Source organism: Wyeomyia smithii, chromosome 2, assembly GCF_029784165.1.
Source record: "Wyeomyia smithii strain HCP4-BCI-WySm-NY-G18 chromosome 2, ASM2978416v1, whole genome shotgun sequence".
NCBI classification, from domain to species: domain Eukaryota; kingdom Metazoa; phylum Arthropoda; class Insecta; order Diptera; family Culicidae; genus Wyeomyia; species Wyeomyia smithii.
Genome location: NC_073695.1, coordinates 54007520 through 54029538, shown reverse-complemented (window position 1 = coordinate 54029538; position 22019 = coordinate 54007520). Strand labels below are relative to the sequence as shown.

The window sequence follows — 22019 nt, the reverse complement described above, 5'->3', positions numbered from 1 at the left end:
CCGACACGAGAACAACTTGATTTCTCGTCGTTGCAGATTGCCACTTGTAAGACTTGTGGGATGATTCGCGTTCTGTTGTTAGTTCGGCAGCCTTTCTTATCATTTCCAGAACTTTATCAACTACTTAACATTTTATAACAGAACAATTCCGCAAAAAACGGGCATCCAATGTAATCGACCATTTTTGATTTGGCTGGCACTTTGCATAGACGTTTTTATAGGCAAAAGATGTCATTTTGTGCCATTGATTTAGTTTTTTGGAACACGACTGATTTTTGTGAAGCTATTGAAAAATGCTATTTTGGGAAGGTATTGATGGTTACAAATATTTTTGAGGCCAAAACGGTTTGTTTGATCGGTGTGACGTCTCGGGCAAAGTAGTAGATAATATTTTTCGAACTAAATTTCTATTTTTAACAACGGCTTTTACCCGTCACAAGTTCATTAGGAAGACAGTATGTGCAGTAGGGAAAGCAAAAAATAAGCGAATTGGAAATATGATACAGATTTGGGAAAATATACCGCATCCCAACGGTACTTGAACCCGCAATCTCCCTGTCTCCGGCATGGTGTTTTGACCAATCAAACTACGGGGGACGGTGGTAAATATTTCTAAAAATATTGTTTTTTCACAACAATAAATATTCGAAAACCAGCTCCTTGTTTGAAAACCAAGAAACCTAAAAGGTATATGAATATGTAAAATATTTTTGCATAACTTGCAAATGCGTAAAATTAAAAAAAAATCACTGGGTTTGAAATTTAGATATTAGAGATGAATCTTTATGTGAACGAAACATAAAGTATTTTTGCAACAGAACTCGCCAAATCATTATTCGGCTTCAAACAAATGTTAAATGGAAATGCAAAACATTCTATTATACAACAAACATTCACCATAAAATAAACAATTTCTCAAGAGTCGAATTGATGTCTGTATTAGGACTGTGGTTAAAATTCCCTCATGGAAATGTGAAAAAATATTATTGATTTTCATGGATCCAAGAAAGTGGTTCCCTAAGTTTGTTCCCTAATGAACAGATTCTCAGAATAGATACTAATAGATGCTAGCAAAGTAGGTTAAGGAGTTTTTTATGGTGCACTGATTTCGCACGATAGTCACGCTTCTTTTTCATTTTCAGGAAGGTTGGGAAAATTCTAGGAATTATTGTTGATTTGTTGGCGGTTGTCTAATGAATATTCACGTTGTTTAATAAGCCCAAAATTAATTCCGGCTTGTAATCCAAACAGCTCATAGAATGGCTGAAAAGTAACAGTGTTGATAGCGTTAATTTTCTAACGGGGCTCGTCACTTCTAATTATTCGTTGGTTTTTTTTCCCAAATTTGTTTTTCTCTGAGGATAATATCATTTCCTATTCTCATTACTTGTCTTTTATCGTTCCAGTGGACTGTATATAGAATATTCGTTCGAATAATGAATTTATTATTGGATCAAGATGGAAACGCAAAAGAGTCAAATCTAAGCGATAATTCACACAGTGTTTGTTGAAAAACAATCAATTCTGCCCGGAAACTGCATTGATATACTGATTTTGTCGTTTTGCTTTAAGCTTTAATGAATGAATGAATGAAGAAGTAGATTTTACAACCGATTCTGATGAGCTTATTTCAATATCTATATTTGCCAAAACTGGCCTTGAAAATGAAAGTCTATGAAATCTTATCGCTAAGTGAATAGAACTTCCGAGTATTTTTATGTATTAAAAAGTTGTGTTATGCTATATAAGCAAGGTGTATTCAGTTCTAATCGGTTAGTTTTAGTGAGATGTCTCCAGAGGAAAATGCACTTTTGCTCGCGTAGTACAGCTGCGCGATTCGTAACATTTTTCCAGGTTTTAGTTTAAATTTGAACTTTAAAAAAAAAATAATAAATGAAAAGTATTCCAAACTTTTAACGTTTGGAGCAACTGGTTCAGGGCAGAGAAGTATTGTCACTGGCTTCAAATGCGGCTAGCCATCGCGGATACAGTCAAGAAACATAATGCTGTCGGCCAGCTTTGCCAGAACACGGAACTGTGGGCCAGCGGATTTTTCGGGATATGGCTCGGTGCTAGTGATTTGGCCAAGACAACCATTTTTGTCCGGCACGATATTGGTGCGCAAATGAAATCCGGGACAACCATTCGGTGAAAGTGAAGATTGCGATCCAAGTGTTAATTGAAATTGGACTTTAAGACAAGAATTAAAGGGGATGTTGAATCAGCATCCATTTATATTGTCTGAATAAAGAGAAAAGCCATAATAATTCGATCAATGTTCATCGCCTGGAGCCTTCGACCGACAACGAAAAGAAAAGAGTAAATAACCAAAATCCAGCAAAATGCTCGTAATTTTTCTGTGCGCTTTCCAGTCACAGACCATGAAACGGTTGGACTTTGTTTGCTAGAAGCAGTATTACAAAAGGATGTTCTTTGGCTTTCTTTTTCCTATTTTGCGCAACAATGAGATGATGTAATTGAAAAGTAAAAAGAAAAGAAAAAATCTTCTACGAGACCATCTGACCATCAAACTAAAATGACCGATCCCTGCATGCGCTGCTGTCTCCCGACCCACCCCGGAAAGCATTTAATCTTGTGCAACGAGAAGTTCATTCCAGTCTATTCAACGACCGACCAACGCAACGGTGGCGGATGTGAGGGATAATCCTACCAGCAGCAACTAATGAAGCTAAACTCATTACAACCTTCTTTAATCTTCATTCCGTTTAGCAGGTCAGCTAAATAGCTTTATATTATTTATTTTAGTGTCACGAAAACGGCGAAAAGAGCGCAATCAATATTAAAATGAGGTGGATAATCCGCGAAAGAGCGAGAGGCAGCGCATCTTTTGTTTGACGGTCACCTGTACTATTATAACAAAACCAGAACAGAAATTTGGTGTGCTTCGAGCATTTTCCACTGTTTGGTTTCAAAATGAGACTCTCTTTGGTTAGTCTCGCATAACTGATAGTCAATTAGCTAAGATTCGAAAAATGACCCTGAGTACACGAAGCCATCTGAAAGTTTAGCATTGATCAGAAAACTGCTTCTTTCTTGGTTTGGTTTTATACAATGCGGTCGGTATTCTCAGCAAAATATAGTCAATGTCGGTCCAAATCCATATAAACAATGAACACGGTTATTTTTGGAGTTATTTCAAGTATCGCCGAAAAGTTTGATGAATAACAACTTGCGTAATCCTTCGTCAATATTGCGGTCATTTCAAATATACAACCTTCCACTTTTTAACGTAGAACTACGTCTCTAAAGAAGATCGGCTGCATAGAGTGTAAAATAAAAAAAACGGATAAGGGACGAAATTTGTCACTTTTTAGAAGCTTATGGGTCATTCCATACGAAGTGACCACGAAAAAGCACAAAAATTGAACACGACCATTACAGATTTTGCTCAAAGTTGGAAGAATTATTCATCTACTGTCACTTTGTAAAAATCCCTAATTTGGTGTCGATTGGAATACCCCCGCTCTGTGGGAACCCCTTGTTTATTGCAAAGTCACGCCTTTTTTTGTTCAAAATCTCTTTTTTCTTTTTCTTATAATTAATAAACGTAAGATGTTCGAAAAATACTGATAGATGGTTTTTGAAGAAAATAAACCAAGGATTCCAGAAAAAATATAAGTTTTGACCGGAAGTGTTTCCAGATAAATTATTTTTGTATTTGAAAACTTAATTCACATTCATCCCGAGGTAATATGAGCCAATCTCGAGATATAAATTTTTTACGAAAAAAGTTGTAAACTTCGTAATTAATTTTTTTCACAATTTATAGACGTAAGACACCCGGAAAATAGTGATAGGTGAATTTTGAAAAAAATAAACCAAGGAATCCCGACAAAATATTATGTTTGACCGGAAGTGTTGCCAGATACATTATTTTTGTATATTAAAACTAAATTTGAATTTTTCGGCAAATGCAGCTAATTTTATTTCAAATTTGAGGATTTCATCGTATTTCTTGGAAAATTTTACGTGAGAAACAATTATTACCCCGTGGTAATATGAGCCAATCTCGAGATATAGCATTTTTACGAAAATAGTTCTGAATTTCGTAATTAATTTTTCGTAAAAATGTTATATCTCAAGATTGGCTCATATTACCACGGAGTCTTAAGTGCTTCTTACGTAAAATTTTCTGAGAAACACGATGAAACCATCAAATTTAAAAGAAAATTAGCTGCATTGGCCGAAAAATGCAAATTTAATTTTAAAATACAAAAATAATCCATCTGGCAACACTTCCGGGCAAAAACAATATTTTTTCTGGATTCCTTGGTTTATTTCCCTTAAAACTCAACTATCACTATTTGTCGGGTGTCTTACGTCTATAAATTATAAAATAAAATAATTACGAAATTTACAACTTTTTTCGTAAAAATGTTGTATCTCGAGATTGGCTCATATTACCTCGGGATGATAGTTGTTTCTTTTGTGAAATTTTAAAAGGAACTCGATGAAATTATCAAATTTAAAATAAAAATGGCTGCATTTGCCGGAAAATGTAAATTTAGTTTTCAAATACAAAAATAATTTATCTGGCGACACTTCCGGTCAAAACTTATATTTTTTTCTGGATTGCTTGGTTTATTTTCTTCAAAAATCATCTATCATTATTTTTCGGACATCTTACGTCTATGAATTGTAAGAAAAAGAAAAAAAGAGATTTATGACAAAAATTGCGCGGCTTTGCAATAAAGAGGGTGGTCCTGGAGAGCGGGGGGTATTCCAATCGACACCAAAATTGGGATTTTTCCAAAGAGACAGTAGATGAATAATTCCTCCAACTTTGAACAAAATCTGTGATAATAAATCGGTTTATTTACTACCGATTTCCTTCTTTTGAGCAGCAATGGATTGGAAAATTATTTACGCATGGCGCCATTTTGAAGCTTTGACAAATCGGAAATTGTCGATGTATTTTCGACGCCATTTTGTTTTAAAGCCAAATATCAAAATTCTAAGAGTTTATCCACATATTTGCAGCTTCTTACACATCTTTAAACAACACAGGTCTTAAATCGAACAAAAACTGAACTCAAAACGGTAATTCTATGAGAACGGTTTTGGCATGGTTTTAGTATATTTCACAAAGCAAAATAATATCAAGTATGTAAAGCATTAACGGTAATGCGCTTATATCTAAAAGTGGTCGTCAAATTATGTCTAATATCGAGTAAAAAAGTCTCAGAAATCGATTGGTAGGTGTCTGATCCATGTAAAATGTCGGCAACATGTCAATTTTGCCCCATTTTCCCTACAATACTAAAACAGGTTTATCTCGACGTTAGAATAACTTATTTGAAATCTGTTTAATGTAATATTAATCGTACACTAGGCGATACTCAAAGATACAATAAAACTGTTTTCACATGAACCTCTCCCATTTTCGGGAAAAGGGTCACATTTTTGGCCAAGAGCCGTCAGAACCTTAAAATCTCGCGTAAGTTTTAGGACAGAATTATCGCGTCGTTATGTTTTGACCGTGGATATGTGGACAAACTCTTAGAAATTTGATATTTGGCTTTAAAATAAAATAGCGTCGAAAAAACAATAAAAATTTTTGATTTCTCAAAAATTCAAAATGGCGCCACTGTTGCCCCTTAAGGCGAAATGTGTTCAAACTCGGGGAAATTTATTTTTGCGTCAAAATACATCGAAAAGTCATGTATAGTCAAGGCAGAAGAAAAGGTAAATTTTCGTTGCACTGTGTGATTGTCAAACCTTGTTGAAAAGCAGATTTTGACCCTTCGGAACTGAGATTAATGCTTGCTTTCCCCTAACAAGGTCGACAGAATATTATACCTGGTTAACCTGGAATGTACTCCTTGGACTATATAAGAGCCCGCTTCTGCTCGAACCAATCATTTTACTATCCGATGCTGCGACGATCGGTCATAATTTCGCAGCAGCGGGTAGAAACGACGGTAGCGGCAGCGAAACGCTTTGGCTCGAACAAATCATTGGTCACTTCCTCCGGTGAAGTTCTACCTTGTTATGGAAACAACAACAGCATTCTGGATCCTGACAGTCAACGGTATCACCGTGGTGCGATCAGCGTTATAGAGTTCGACGACCGAAAGGAAGGGTTGTAGAAACGACGGTAGCGGCAGCGAAACGCTTTGGCTCGAACAAATCATTGGTCACTTCCTCCGGTGAAGTTCTACCTTGTTATGGAAACAACAACAGCATTCTGGATCCTGACAGTCAACGGTATCACCGTGGTGCGATCAGCGTTATGGAGTTCGACGACCGCACATTTTGTAGTTGCTCCTCCGTGATCGATCTGAGCTAGTGAGGTTGCAAAAGGTATCACGAATATGGCTACTTGGGATTAGTTTGCCATCTTCAGTGTACAACAGTTTAGTAGTTACCGCTTTGTAAATATCCATAACGGCGCCGACCACGTCCTTACGATCGTTAGAAAAGGATGTTGTAAGAAAGGAGGTGTAGTAGCCGTTGTTGTCGGAGGCCGAGTTTACCTCTGCATCTCCACGACTGCAACGGAAAAGAAGGGTTGTGTCTCCGTGGTAAGTGACTGAGTCAGTAAAAATACAGCATAAACAATACACTCGAAACTACTTTTACCCAAATTTTTAAGACAAAATACCCAATGGGTAATTTAATACGGCGTTTCTTCCGTGATGCGGGATACTCTTAACCCCCTTTATTTTTCCAAGTTCAGTTAATTATTAATGATTAGCTAAGTGTGTGTAGTTTTAGTAGAATTATTTTCTCAGCTCAAATTATTTAAATAATAATTTCATTTGAAAAATAATAAGCCCTTTAGAGAACTTTGTATATTTGCCTGATCTTGAAAAGTTCATCTCTTAATCTGTTATGAAACTTTAAAACTTAACAATTAAATTTCACCAAAGTGGTTTCTTGACGGTAAGTTTTCTTTTATTTTTCCAAAGTAAACAGTAAACGGTGAAAATTCTTAAAATAAGGGTTATATCTTACTGCGAAAAACTGTTCAGAGGCAACACTGTCGTTTTCCTGTGGTGGTCCGGACATTATTGTAAAAATGATTATTGAGAAAAACATGAAAATTTTACAATAGAAGTAGTTGCGAAAATTCTCATAACTCTTATCTTCAACCATTCATAGTTCTGGAAAAAAAACGGTTTCATAATTTTCAGCTAGAAATGCGTGCAACAGAACGCTGATGATCGCACCACCGTTATAATTGAAAATTTTCCTTGACCGCTCCTAATAAATTTACTCTCCGCTCTGCCCCCGGTAACTGTGCCACCAAAATACCCTGCAGCATAAGATGTAGTCTTACGTCAAGAATTTGGCCGATGGCATTTTTCCCAATATTTCTCTTGTTTTGGAGACATAAGGTTTCATATTAAACTACTACCTAAAAGTAGATTTTTTGAATATTTACAAAACAATGAACAGCATATACTTGTATATCATCGAAACGAACAACTTTGTAGAAGACATAACAAAGATAGCTCCTTTAAAGACCGAGACAATGTCAAAAAATGTGAAAAATATTTGCACATCCCCATTGAAACGAACGATTGAAACGTTTGTCACTTTTAATATCTTTATTGCATTGCATATATAACTCAAAAAGATTTTTTTTACTTTTTTGGTAATAACTCAGTCTGTGCACAAGCTACCTTTTTTGTGGCTTCCACAAAGTTGTTTATTTGGTTTATATACAAATATATGCTGGACATTGTTGACTTATAAATGTTACAGTTTTCTAGATACTTGAAAAAATAATTGTAGGAAGTAATCAAATAAAAAACGATATATAGCCAAAACAAGAAGAGTTAGACAAATAGTGGCTCAAGTAAAGTTTGTTGCGACAACATTATCTACAACTTTGCTGAAAACACAATTCTGCCAAAGTGCAACACTGAAAAGTTATATTTTGCAACACCACTAGTGGCGGAGTTCCGACCCAAAACTTGTTATTCTTTGAGGTTTCTATATAGTAGGTTGACAGCATGTCAAAGAAAACAGTATTTGGAGAGTAATGAAAAAAAAATCCAGGCTTTATAAAGCTCTCGCACCACACTGCACAGTCGAAAAGAAAATGAAAATATAAAAAGCGGTTATGTACTGAACAGCTGATGATGACCACTTTGTTCAACAAACTGCCCTTTAAACTAGAGAGGTCCTCTTCAGTTCCCGGACAAGTGCCGAAAAGCTTTTTTTTTTCATTCAACCGTCAATTGTATAGCGATGATGAAAGTGTTGTGGCTTTTCGGTCAAACCTCAGAAATGAAGTGAACCTTGATCGATACTGCTGTGAAAATGGCGATGGGGAGGACGGAGGGGTGGAAACTTTCGATATTGACATACTTTTCAATAGTTCGACACGGTAACGGATTGCGCTTTGTTGGCTAACAAAGGATTGATGTTATCAAAGATGGCCCGGTGGTAATTTAATTTCCATGGAAATAAGAGGTACTTACTGTTTGCGAGAGTCAATTTGATATTACAATTTTCAGTGGTATGATACTCACCTGGAAAAAATGAAAACAAAACAGTTTTATTGCTTCAATGACATGATATGATATCGGAGGTTAGATGTGTTTTCAACCGCAATTTGATTTGGTTGTGTTTCCAACAATAGTGGCTTGAAACTCCAACCGGCCGTCAATTGACTAATATTTATATCGTCGATGATGTCAGTTCCGTGTGAAGCCTATATTCACTGTTTCAATCTCTCTGTTTACAGCAGAGTGCAGCACATAGTCGTAGTAAATGATTTTCAAACAATACTGCACTAGGTCGAGGTTATGTATGTTTAGTAGTCATGTTCGGGTCAATAAGCCTTCTATTCCAATCTCGAAGTTTAAAAGATAATAAGTACAAGTTTAACGGAAGCTACAGTAAATCTGAAATACAACAGAAATTACCGAGGTGGAAAAAATCAGAGTGATGAGTGTTTAATGTAATGTGTGCAAACGTTAATTCAGCTCCTAAAAGAAACAGTTCAGACTTTTCGTTGTGATTGATACTTTTCAATTTAAAAACCATCATTTGTCAGTACATATCGAATAACAGCACATTTCCAATAGAATGCAAGGATTTGTTTAGTGATTATTTTACCTCAATTCATTTTACAAAACCTCAGAGACTTCTCAGGTTCATTTCACAAAATAACCGATAGAAATTTTACTTATAGCCGCATGTACCAGTAAATAAATATTTTAATTCACCCCATGCCATAGTATTTCGAATACACTAATATCATTTTGCGTTACTCGATAACCGTTTACCGTCGGTTGAAGCCAATCAAAATGGCATGGAGAAGGGGATGTAACGAAAACATTATTTTTTAACCGGATAAGTATCTCAAAATCGTGTTGACGCACGAAACACTATCTTTCCTCTCCATTATCAAAACTACATTACGCTCATTATTTTTTTCTTGAGAAAGGCGGCTTACCGACTAATCTCGGTTCAGTCGCTGCCAGTCTCCCCGCACAAATTGATAGTGATGTACCTAGGAGGCTTTCGTGTTGGAATTCGATACTTGTGTGCGTCTAGTTAGGGGAGTACAGCAGAGTCGAGTAGAGTTGAATGTCATGTACTTCCTGTAGACCAGCCCGAGGGAAGGCACGATAGTCAAGCAAATAACGAATCCGGTCCGTCTAACGTGTTTTTATGAAGATAGATTCCTCTTCCAGACAGAGACACCAAACCTGTCAACAAAACACTTCAATTGTTTGGGATGGATGCTTTTGCTGGAAATATCTTGCTTAGCTTGGCTTCAAAACGTGTGGGTGAGATTGCCGTTTCGTAATGAAGAAGGATATCTGTGCTACCTACTGCTTTATCATTGGGTACGCAATTCGCAGAGTTAGGGTTGGGTTTTTCTACCGGCAAATAAGGATTTAGTGCTATAGCATATGCTGTGCTTTTTATTGCTTGATGAGTGTTTTAGCCTCAAAGAGGATTTATTGTTTCAGCCGTGCTTAGAGAAGGTCATCTTCTTTTGAGTGCGTATCATTTGATTACAAAGAGGTTCTCTTTGATGCTTATGACAGAAAAACAAAACCATTGGTTACAGGACTTATAGATTTCGAGGTTTGAGATTGGTTATAATAAAATAAATCAATACCGCAAAAATTTAATCTCACTACCAGTGTGGGGGGAGGCTAACAGGCGCTTACTGAAACTGACATTATACTCAATTTAGAAGAGTGTTCATCAATTTCCCCTCTCCCAGGAAACAGGAAACCATCACTTAAACATGAGGATTGCATTCGGCCTGATCGCCTTGTAGCAACAAATGGTTTTATTACCATCAGCAGGCAACACGTGGTAGCAGCGGGCGAATTTTCCATTCTGAGTGCAGCCTGTATGCGCAGAATCTCTCTCACGGTTTCTCTATGGAAACGATGAAGAGAGGAAAAGTAGAAAAGTTTTAAATCAACAATTTCCCCTAAGACAAGCTTGACGGCACGACGGAAATTCCATAATTATTTCACCATAAAACGCAGCTACAGTTTTCGCTATAAAAAGCTTCCTCATAGAGATACTTACCCATATCGTCGATTATGGGAGCCATTCGGAGCGTTATTCCGACTAGGAGCAGGCACATTATCAGTAGTAGGCAAGCGGTTGCGATTATCGTCCAACGTGCGCGCTGTGGAAGATCGTCAGGGTCTATAACCTGTGTGGATGAATGAGTAACAAATTAGCTTGATTTGCTTAAACGTTGCTCATAAGTTATGTATGTGAATTACCCGACCCAATGAATAAATAAAATGATTATTGACTATCAACGGTTCAATACCTTCAATTCCTGTTATAATTTTTTATAGATCACGTAATAAAATATATTTATAGTATGAAATGAAAGTGATAACAACAAAATGCTGTCGTATTGCGAGGTTCGATTCTCTAACAAAAATGAGAGCTGAGTAATATTTAAAATTATTTAATTCGTTTCTTCAATTTAATTTTTGTTAAAAGAATTTGTTATTGAAAATTTTGAGATATCGTTTCTTCAATTAAATTTTGGCAGAGGAATTTGTTATTGAAAATTTGCAATACAGTGTAAGATTCGTAGAACATTACGTTTGTTCACAAGCATCCACAAAAAAAGCTATTTTCTTTGAGCTAATATTGCTGAAAAATATAGACAAAATTTTCAATCAGATATATAACAAACATAACAAAAATAAAAAAGTTTTTAACAAAAATTAAAGAATATAACAAGAACGAAAAATAAGACATAAATGTATAACAGAAACATGTACAAAAAGAAATGCACAACTGAAAGGAATAACAAACATGACGAAACAAACAGATCTCACTACAAACGTGGCCTTTCGAGTGGCGAAACAAAACAAGAACACATTATGAAAAAAAATAGAAAAACTTCCACAAATACAATGACTGCAAAATATAATTACCTCAACTACAAACAAACAAAAATTACTCAAAACTACAAAAATCATAGAGACACGTGAATTAATAAAAAAATACATAAATAACACAAAATAAAAGAAAGAACAAAATTTACGAAGACTTCAACAAATACAATTAGAAGAAATATGTGAAGAAAAAAAAAAAATAGAAGAAATACAACAACAAAAAAAGAAATAAAAATAACTGGTTGGAAACAAAAAGTGCAAATGACAAAAATACTGATGAAAAAACAAAAGATAAAAGTAACAGAAATAACAAAAATAACTTAATTCAAACGTATAATAAAAATTATGAAATTAGATGAAGAAAAAAAAATTATGAAAATCAAAAAACAACATAAAAAATATACTAACGAAAACGACAAAGATGACAATATGAAAACTCAAAGATAAAATAACACAATAAAAAGTATATTTATAAAAAAATGAAAATAGCAATAAAAAAAATAATAAAACAAATAAAAATAACACAACTGATAAAAATAACAAAAATGATGAAAATAGCAGAATTAACAAAAGTGACAGGAATGATAAAAATATCAAGAAATGGCATAAATGACAAAAATGACATAAAATGACATAAACGACATAAATAACAAAAACAACTAAAATGACAAAAATGGTAAAAATGGCCAAAATGACAGAAATGATAAAAACGTTAAAGATAACAAAAGTGACGAAAACAACATAAATGAAAAAATGACAAAAATGAAAGAAATGGAAAATATGAAATAAATGACAAAAATTGGAAAAAAAAGGAAAAAATGACAAAAACGTCAAATGTAACAAAAGTTACCAAAGTGACAGAAGAGGTAAACATGACGAAAATAACAAAAGTGAAAAAAATTACAAAATGGCAAAAACGACAAAAATGATAAAATTGACAAAAATGACAAAAATGACAAAAATGACAAAAATGAAAAAAAAGACAAAAATGACAGAAATGACAAAAATGACAAAAACGACAAAAATGACAAAAATGGCGAAAAAAAACAAAATTGACACAAATGACAAAAATAACAAAAAATGACCAAATTGATAAAAAATAACAAGAGTGACAAAAAACACGAAATTTGCATAACATGACATATATTACAATAATGTCAGAAATGACACAAACGACATGAATATTAAAAATGACAAAGATAAAAATTATATAAATTAGAAAAATCTCCGCTCTCGAAAGAGGCAAGGACACGGGTGGCCTCGCCACCACAAAAGAAAATAATTATTCGCGCCAGCAAACAGCAGTAGTACAGACAAATTTCGATATAAGGTATCCTCGTTATAAGGTACCTTCGATGTAGCGTCACTCGATATAAGGTTCATTTTACCTCGATATAAGGTACATATTTATATTATGTCACAAATAACTCCGAAATTGGCATGGAAACTTCTATAAACAACATACTGGTTATCTTGTCAACATTTCTGCTCACTATTGATTATTTAGGAAGTGTCTATAAATTACGTTGCACTCAGCGGAAGTTTGAAAAAACGTACACAAGTTTAATTTTGCCGAGAAAACATGATATAGGGTGGATGGGAACGGGGGAGCTGATGAAAAAATTAACTTGAAGTTTGACCCCTGAACAATCTGTGTGAAATTTAAAATACAATGCTCATATAAATGTTCCAAACCCAGTTTTTCTTTCATAAACCGCACTTGAACACTCTCTCAGCTGAAACAAGTTTTGATTTAAAAAAGAGCATTTTTATCAAAAACGTTATAGAACCTAGGAAAAAATTGAAAATATGCTTAAAGTATGTTCGACAGAATAATGTATTTCTCAAATATAAAAAAATGTCTAGGACATTGTAGGCCTCTTAAATCACACCCTAAAAAGTTTATTGGTATTTATTTTTTTAGACATTTCGAGAATGTGCGTTTATGAAACTACCTGTATGTGGTCTATTTTCATGAGATAGAACCAAAGTGTTCCAGCAAAGTTTTTTTTACATAAAATTACCTACAACTTTGCTAAAGAATTCACTTTGATTTGATAAGTAATAAAATAAATACAATTATCATCTCACTTTTAGGCAGAATAATCATATGCATCAAAAGTTTCTTCTTAAGATATAAACAAAATTTGTCAAATACACTATAGCATTTAAATAGCATTTTTACACTCAAAAGGTTGACGATAACGTTTTTCACGTTTTAAACCACTATGCAATGTACATTTCTGGACCACTTTTATGTGTAATGAAAAGTTCGTTCAAACGGTTATTTTAAAATTCAACGAGGAAAATGCAAGTTTCGAAATCCTAAGGAACGGAGAAATAATTGAATCTCAATCCGTAAGCAGATATTCATGGTTCTTATTATTCTTATTCATTGAACCAAAAATTAAAAAAAATAACAAGTATTTTCGATACAAAAATGTGTATGTTTGTAAATAAATGGTTAATAAAAACTAGTAATAATAACATAACGGCTTGAATTTTTTTCAATTTTCAATGCTCTAGACTACCTTTTTTTGGACGCGGCTGAAAGTCTCCAAAAAAGCAAAAAAAAAGTGATTTGAATTGTATTTAAAACAAGTCGGTTCACACTTATAGTTGGATACTATTTCATAAATAAACTATACGTAGATTAAAAGACAACAAAATAAAGTGTTTGAAGCCCTATTGTTGAAAATGTTGCATGATTCGATATAAGGTACAATGCGATATAAAGTACAAATCAAAATTCGAAATGTACCTTATATCGAAGTTTGCCTGTAGTTCTTTTGTGTTTTTTGTATTTGGCACTGTAAAACTGAACGGTACTGTGCCGTGTAAAATAAATATACAGTCATACCTCGATATAAGGCAACTTTATTTTTATTGTCGTTACGTTATATCGAAGCAAATTTTTTTTAAATTCATGTAAGAATGTTAATGGTTACTCAAAAATGCGCGAAAATTTATTTTCCATAACCTATCAGTATTTTTAAACCTTTTCTATGCCCATTTAGAAATATTTTCCGAAGCAAAAAAAATATGTTTTTCAATTGATACAAGAGGTCACTCAAAGATGCGTGAAAACCTATTTTCCATCTTCTATCAGTATTTTTAAACCATTCTTATGCTTATTTAGAACAATTTTCAAACAGCAAAACAATTTTTTCAATTGATGCAAGACTGTTGGTGGTTACGCACAGATGCGCGAAAACTTATTTCTCATCACCTATCAACATTTTTAAACCTTTCTAATGCCCATTTAGAGAAAATTTCAACAAGCGAAAAAAAATTTTTTTTAATTGATGCAAGACTGTGAAAACCTATTTCTCATCACCTATTAGTATTCTTAAACCTTCCTTATCCCTTTCCGACCGAGCCCACATAATTGTGTAGGTAAAAAATTACTGGGTTCGATGATGGCAATTTCGGTCACGGGTTACTTTAAAACACGTTTTATTATGTCAAAGCCGACGTTTCAAGGATATATTTCCTCGTCCTCAGGGCAACTACGATTAACAGTTTACAATTTACATAGATTAGTCACACGAATTAAGTTATTACATACACAACTTACAAACAAAACAAACAAGTTCTCGTCAAAATATGGTGCATTGGTGTTAAATTGCTGTTGGTTAACTACACTACACTGTGGATGTCAAATATGTAAAATAATTATTGGTTTGTGACTTTTCAAAATTTAAAAATGCAAACGGATGAGCTACACTTACACAGTATCTTCCAACACACATCACACACGATTAAAGCCGTCGGGAAATGTTGCGTCAAAACGGAGAGAAATAATGTTGCAAGACAGAGATAGAGAGTGATAGAGACTTTGCTAGTCTGCATCAACATGTGAGAGATCGCAGCGTGCCGGAGTAAGCGATGCTTAAGTTGTTCGTGTCCGTTCTATAATTTATTGCGGATCTGTCACATGCGATGTAGCACATTTCTAATACCTGTAATGCTTGAATCCTGTCATCCGAAGTTAAAATTCTAGTGTTGGCTATATTGAAACTGTGATTCTCTTCTATCGCATGCTTCATCAACGCCGTCTTTTTAAACTCATCTTCCCTTCCCTCCCTCTCAGTGCTAGAATCTTTATACTGTTCGTAGCGTTTCATGAGAGAGCGGTGCGCGGCAAGACGGTTCTTCAGTTGCTGTGTAGTCATACCAATGTATGAGCTATCGCAGTCTGCACACGGGATACGGTATATTACGTTTCTTTTTGAAAGATGCGAAGAAGAGTCTTTGAGTTTCGTGAAAAGTAGTCTGTTGGTTTTGACGCATTTGAAGCTCAGACTGATGTTTTCATGGTTCTTTTTTATACTGCGTGCCAGTGCGGGTGTGAGGCCGTCAACATGGTGCAAAGATCGATATACTTTCGGTTCCGAGTTTACTTCCTCAACAACGTTATTCGTGCTTCGGTTGATAAATCTGTTGATTAACCGATTTATCAGTGAGCTCGGATAGTTGTTGGTAAGCAAGTGCTCGCGCACTATCTGCTTATTTTCCGTGAGCGATTTGTTCGTCGATAATCGAAACACTCTCCCAATAAAACCGGTTGCCGTATTCAGTTTCTGTGCCAGCGGGTGCATCGAGAGAAAATTAAGAATTCTCCCGGAAGCGACAGGTTTCTTATACCATTCGGTCACAATTTTTTGTTCGTTGGTTCTAATAAGAACCATATCTAAATACGGTAATCGGTTGTTATTTTCTACCTCATATGTGAATTGAATATGTGAGTCGAACCCGTTGAGAGCGTTCCTCACATATTCAATCTTGTCCGCTGGGAGAGCGGTGAACAAATCGTCGACGTATTTTTTAATACATGGAATGTGTACATCGATCTTCGCAAGCACATCATCAAGTAATGTAGTCATTACAAGATCAGCTAAAGCAGGTGACAAGGGATTCCCCATGGCTGTCCCCTCCTTTTGCCGGTAATAGGCCCCACGGAAGGTGAAATAACTGGACGAGATGTTAAACTCAATGAGCTTGATGAAAACATTTTGCTCTTTGATTGTTGTATTTTTCTCGATCAAGTTCCAGTTATTTCTCACCGCTTGTACCACCAAGTCTCTCGGTATGCAAGTGAACAGGCTTACTACATCAAACGATACCAATACATAGTTGGGGGGAAGCGTGACATTGTTAATAAACGTACAGAACTCATATGAGTTGCGTACGTTATATTTCTCGTGGTCTATCGAATGATGCAGAATGCTTGCAAGGTATTTTGAGAGATCATATGTTGGGCAATTTATGCATGACAGTATGACCCTCAGTGGATTGCCGTCTTTATGAATCTTAGGTAATCCATAAATTTTAGGGCAAGTCGCGTTGTATGTAGTTAGCCGATTCTTGGTGGGTTGATCAATCATTTTTTGGTCGAATAGTGATTTCACCAGCGTGTTATTTTTCGTTTGAATTTTGTTTGTCCAATCCGCGTCGATCCTTTCGTATGTGTCGATGTCGTCGATAAGGGTTCTCATTTTTGACTCATAATCTTCTCTCTTCATTATAACTGTTTTATTGCCCTTATCAGCGGTTACAACACATAAGTCTGGATTTTCTCGGATGAACTTTTTGCTGACGTGAAATGCTTCGATCAAAAAACGATTGATAGTGTCTGGTGGCGATGTATGACCACCGTTCGTTAGCCTGTTCATATGATTTTGAATTATGTTGATGTACTGATTGACTTCCGTGGGGCCTATTACCGGCAAAAGGAGGGGACAGCCATGGGGAATCCCTTGTCACCTGCTTTAGCTGATCTTGTAATGACTACATTACTTGATGATGTGCTTGCGAAGATCGATGTACACATTCCATGTATTAAAAAATACGTCGACGATTTGTTCACCGCTCTCCCAGCGGACAAGATTGAATATGTGAGGAACGCTCTCAACGGGTTCGACTCACATATTCAATTCACATATGAGGTAGAAAATAACAACCGATTACCGTATTTAGATATGGTTCTTATTAGAACCAACGAACAAAAAATTGTGACCGAATGGTATAAGAAACCTGTCGCTTCCGGGAGAATTCTTAATTTTCTCTCGATGCACCCGCTGGCACAGAAACTGAATACGGCAACCGGTTTTATTGGGAGAGTGTTTCGATTATCGACGAACAAATCGCTCACGGAAAATAAGCAGATAGTGCGCGAGCACTTGCTTACCAACAACTATCCGAGCTCACTGATAAATCGGTTAATCAACAGATTTATCAACCGAAGCACGAATAACGTTGTTGAGGAAGTAAACTCGGAACCGAAAGTATATCGATCTTTGCACCATGTTGACGGCCTCACACCCGCACTGGCACGCAGTATAAAAAAGAACCATGAAAACATCAGTCTGAGCTTCAAATGCGTCAAAACCAACAGACTACTTTTCACGAAACTCAAAGACTCTTCTTCGCATCTTTCAAAAAGAAACGTAATATACCGTATCCCGTGTGCAGACTGCGATAGCTCATACATTGGTATGACTACACAGCAACTGAAGAACCGTCTTGCCGCGCACCGCTCTCTCATGAAACGCTACGAACAGTATAAAGATTCTAGCACTGAGAGGGAGGGAAGGGAAGATGAGTTTAAAAAGACGGCGTTGATGAAGCATGCGATAGAAGAGAATCACAGTTTCAATATAGCCAACACTAGAATTTTAACTTCGGATGACAGGATTCAAGCATTACAGGTATTAGAAATGTGCTACATCGCATGTGACAGATCCGCAATAAATTATAGAACGGACACGAACAACTTAAGCATCGCTTACTCCGGCACGCTGCGATCTCTCACATGTTGATGCAGACTAGTAAAGTCTCTATCACTCTCTATCTCTGTCTTGCAACATTATTTCTCTCCGTTTTGACGCAACATTTCCCGACGGCTTTAATCGTGTGTGATGTGTGTTGGAAGATACTGTGTAAGTGTAGCTCATCCGTTTGCATTTTTAAATTTTGAAAAGTCACAAACCAATAATTATTTTACATATTTGACATCCACAGTGTAGTGTAGTTAACCAACAGCAATTTAACACCAATGCACCATATTTTGACGAGAACTTGTTTGTTTTGTTTGTAAGTTGTGTATGTAATAACTTAATTCGTGTGACTAATCTATGTAAATTGTAAACTGTTAATCGTAGTTGCCCTGAGGACGAGGAAATATATCCTTGAAACGTCGGCTTTGACATAATAAAACGTGTTTTAAAGTAACCCGTGACCGAAATTGCCATCATCGAACCCATTAACTATTTATTGGTCAAACAACGCTTAACATAAAAAATTACGGCTAACAAAACCTAAATCGGAGCAATTCCTGTATAAAAACACTTGCTTGCCCTAGTTTTTTATTTTTCGTAGTAGCTGCGATGTTGACAATAGCGTTATGAGAAATAAAACAATGAATAGGACGTTCAAAAAGCGAGAGAGAAGATTTTGTTTGAGTCACCTTCTACCTACGCAACTATATGAGGCCGGTCTGAAAGGGTCATGCCCATTTTGGACAATTTTCGTATAAGTTTCATTGGTTTCAAAACTCACTACAAACATTTTTTCGAAGCAATTTATAGCCCAAAAACATTTACTGTATCATTTATTTTCAATTTAAATACATTTAAAAAAGTTACGTTATATCGAGGTTGCCTTATATCGAGGTAGGGTAGAGCGGGGCTAGTTGGTTACGGGGTTATTTGGTCAATGAGAATATCTTCGAATCTACGTATTAAAAAAATCGTGTAATATGGGTGATATGCAGCGATAACCAGAGAATCTAAATGACAGAATAAAGTACAGTTTCAATTAGGACGTATATTGTATACAGGTTGGTGTCAAATTGGCCATCAATTCTACTCGGTTTTCAAGTTGAAACTTTTTGTCTAAACAAAGCTTGCCAAATTGAAAAAACCTAGTTCAATGCATAATGGAAGTACTTTTTGTTAGTTTTAAGTTGTGTAAAACAAATTTTCGCCAAAATCTTATTTTCATGTATTGCAAGTAATTTTCATATCTAATACATGAGGGGCTAGTTGGCCACATACTAGCGGGGCTGGTTGGTCCTATGCACATCATCAATAATTCAAGTAACCAAGTAAATGCAAATCCAGGAACGGCACATTTCGTGATGCATACTAAAACCAAACGAAAACAACATGTGCTCTGCTCAGCAAAACCATTTATTTTAAATGATAAACAATTTGGTTAAAGTTATCTTCATTTCGTCGTCGTTTTTATTAATGTTTCAGTGGACACTATAAATGCCGAGTCATTGATCTGAAATAATTAAAACGTACACTAATGCATCGGCAAATGCCTCCTACCCGATGAAAATTTCATCGAATGCAAGTTTTCAACAACAAAAAAACTAATGAGCCTTTGGTAGAGTGCTTGTGATTGCAGATGCGAATCTAGAATTCGGCTCCGGTTCTCAATTTAATCCGTGTTGTCTTTGATTTAGTGTCCAACCAAACCATCAGACAGATTTCATCGTATACCTTTCGTCGGGTATGAAAGTATAATACGATTTGTTCCATGCAATTATGAATTACTTTTCTCATGGTTTGAGATTTCGGAAAGCGAACGTATAATCAAAAATCCGGAAGAGGTTTGATTTCCACTGAGACGCTACAGTGCAGTGAGGAAAGATAGTTGAATTGTCTTTCCGAAATAAAAATGGTCAATCTCCCGCACCCTGACCAACTTACCCCACCTGAGGTGCTAGTTGGACAATTTGACACCAACTCAAAAATCATAAAATATCCGCAAAATCGTAACCTATTTTGAGTTGTTCATATTTCTTCTAGAAGCTACAGACTTAACGCAACATTTTCATATAATGAGTTTTTGCCATAATATTCCCTACAAAAAGTTAGAGAACATTTTGACCAAAAATGACCAACTAGCCCCGCTCTACCCTATGGATGTATTACAAGTAAAAAAACAAAAAATACATTAAATACAAAATTTGCTAGTGTTTGTCATGAATAACAAAACTGAGCTGAATAAAAAAATTAGAACAAATTACAAAAGTGACAAACGTGATACTAATGACAAAACGATATGAATGTTAATAATAACAAAAAAGACAATAATTACAGAAAGACAAAAATGACATATATGGGTCATTCCATACGAAGTGACCACGAAAAAGCACAAACTTGGACACGACCATCACAGATTTTGCTCAAAGTTGGGAGAATTATTCATCTACTGTCACTTTGGAAAATTCCAAATTTGGTGTCGATTGGAATACCCCCCGCTCTGTGGGACCCTTCTGTTCAAGGTTGTTAATACGATAGATTATAATCGATAATCGTCATCGCCGTTACCGATAACGTATGGTATCGTTATTGACGATGACGATAGCGTCTTCAAACATTAACGATATCGGCGATAACGATAGTCACTAGACGTTATCGGTGAAGAAACGTTTTTTTCACTTCGGAGGGTTGGAGACGAAACATCACTAGGCAACAGGAAGAAACTTTTCCATATTTGTTTATGTTTCGCTTCTCATCAGGAAAATAAATGTCTCAGTTTTGATTGTTTTAACTTATGAGGCGCTTTTTGAAGCATAAATTCGAATAGAAAGATATGTAGAATTGTCATATTTACTTTGAAAATGCATCTAAATGAAATCTAATGAAGCAAAAGATGGTATGGCAGTTAACAAACGTTATTGATTCGATACCGTCCAGTAGCTATCGTCATTGACAATGACGATAATGTCTGAAGACGTAAGTGTTATCATCGATAACGATGACAGACGGTATCGTTGTCGACGTTTATGATGAATTATCGATTAACAACCTTGAATTGCGAAGTCACGCATTTTTTGTTCAAAATCTCTTTTTTCTTTTTCTTACAATTCATAGACGTAAAATTTCCGAAAAATACTGATAGATGATTTTTGAAGGAAATAAACCAAGGAATCCAGAAAAAATATAAGTTTTGACCGGAAGTGTTGCCAGATAAATTATTTTCGTATTTTAAAACTAAATTTACATTTTTCGTCAAATGCAGCCATTTTGATTTTAAATTTGATAATTCCATCGTGTTTCTTGGAAAATTTCACATAAGAAACAACTATCATCCCGAGGTAATATGGGCCAATCTCGAGATATAACATTTTTACGAAAAAAGTTCTAAACTTCGTAATTATTTTATTTTATAATTTATAGACATACGACGTTCGAAAAATAGTGATAGGTGAATTTTGAAGAAAATAAATCAAGGAATCCAGGAAAAATATTGTTTTTGCCCGGAAGTGTTGCCAGATAGATTATTTTTGTATTTAAAAATTAAATTTGTATTTTTCGGCCAATTTGATTTGTATTTATTTTAAATTTGATGATTTCATCGTGTTTTTCAGAAAATATTACGTAAGAAGTACTTACCACTCCGTGGTAATATGAGCCAATCTTGAGATATAACATTTTTACGAAAAATTAATTACGAAATTCAGAACTATTTTCGTAAAAATGCTATATCTCGAGATTGGCTCATATTACCACGGAGTGATAAGTGTTTCTTACGTAAAATTTTCCAAGAAATACGATAAAACTATCAAATTTAAAATAAAATTAGCTGCATTTGCCGAAAATGCAAATTTAGTTTTAAAATACAAAAATAATC

General features: G+C 35.2%; 1 protein-coding gene across 9 annotated transcripts in view; it reads right to left on the bottom strand.

Moving 5' to 3' along the window:
• The window catches only part of LOC129724004 (uncharacterized), a 338375-nt gene that overhangs the window by 188443 nt on the left and 127913 nt on the right, over window positions 1–22019 (bottom strand). For 8 of the 9 annotated variants that reach the window (XM_055678582.1, XM_055678575.1, XM_055678574.1 and 5 more), the window contains one exon: window positions 10534–10663. In XM_055678582.1, the coding sequence (XP_055534557.1) occupies window positions 10534–10663 (130 nt within the window). Of the gene's footprint in view, window positions 1–6436; window positions 6514–10533; window positions 10664–22019 lie in introns of those variants that run through there. The other variant, XM_055678583.1, reaches the window with a different exon arrangement.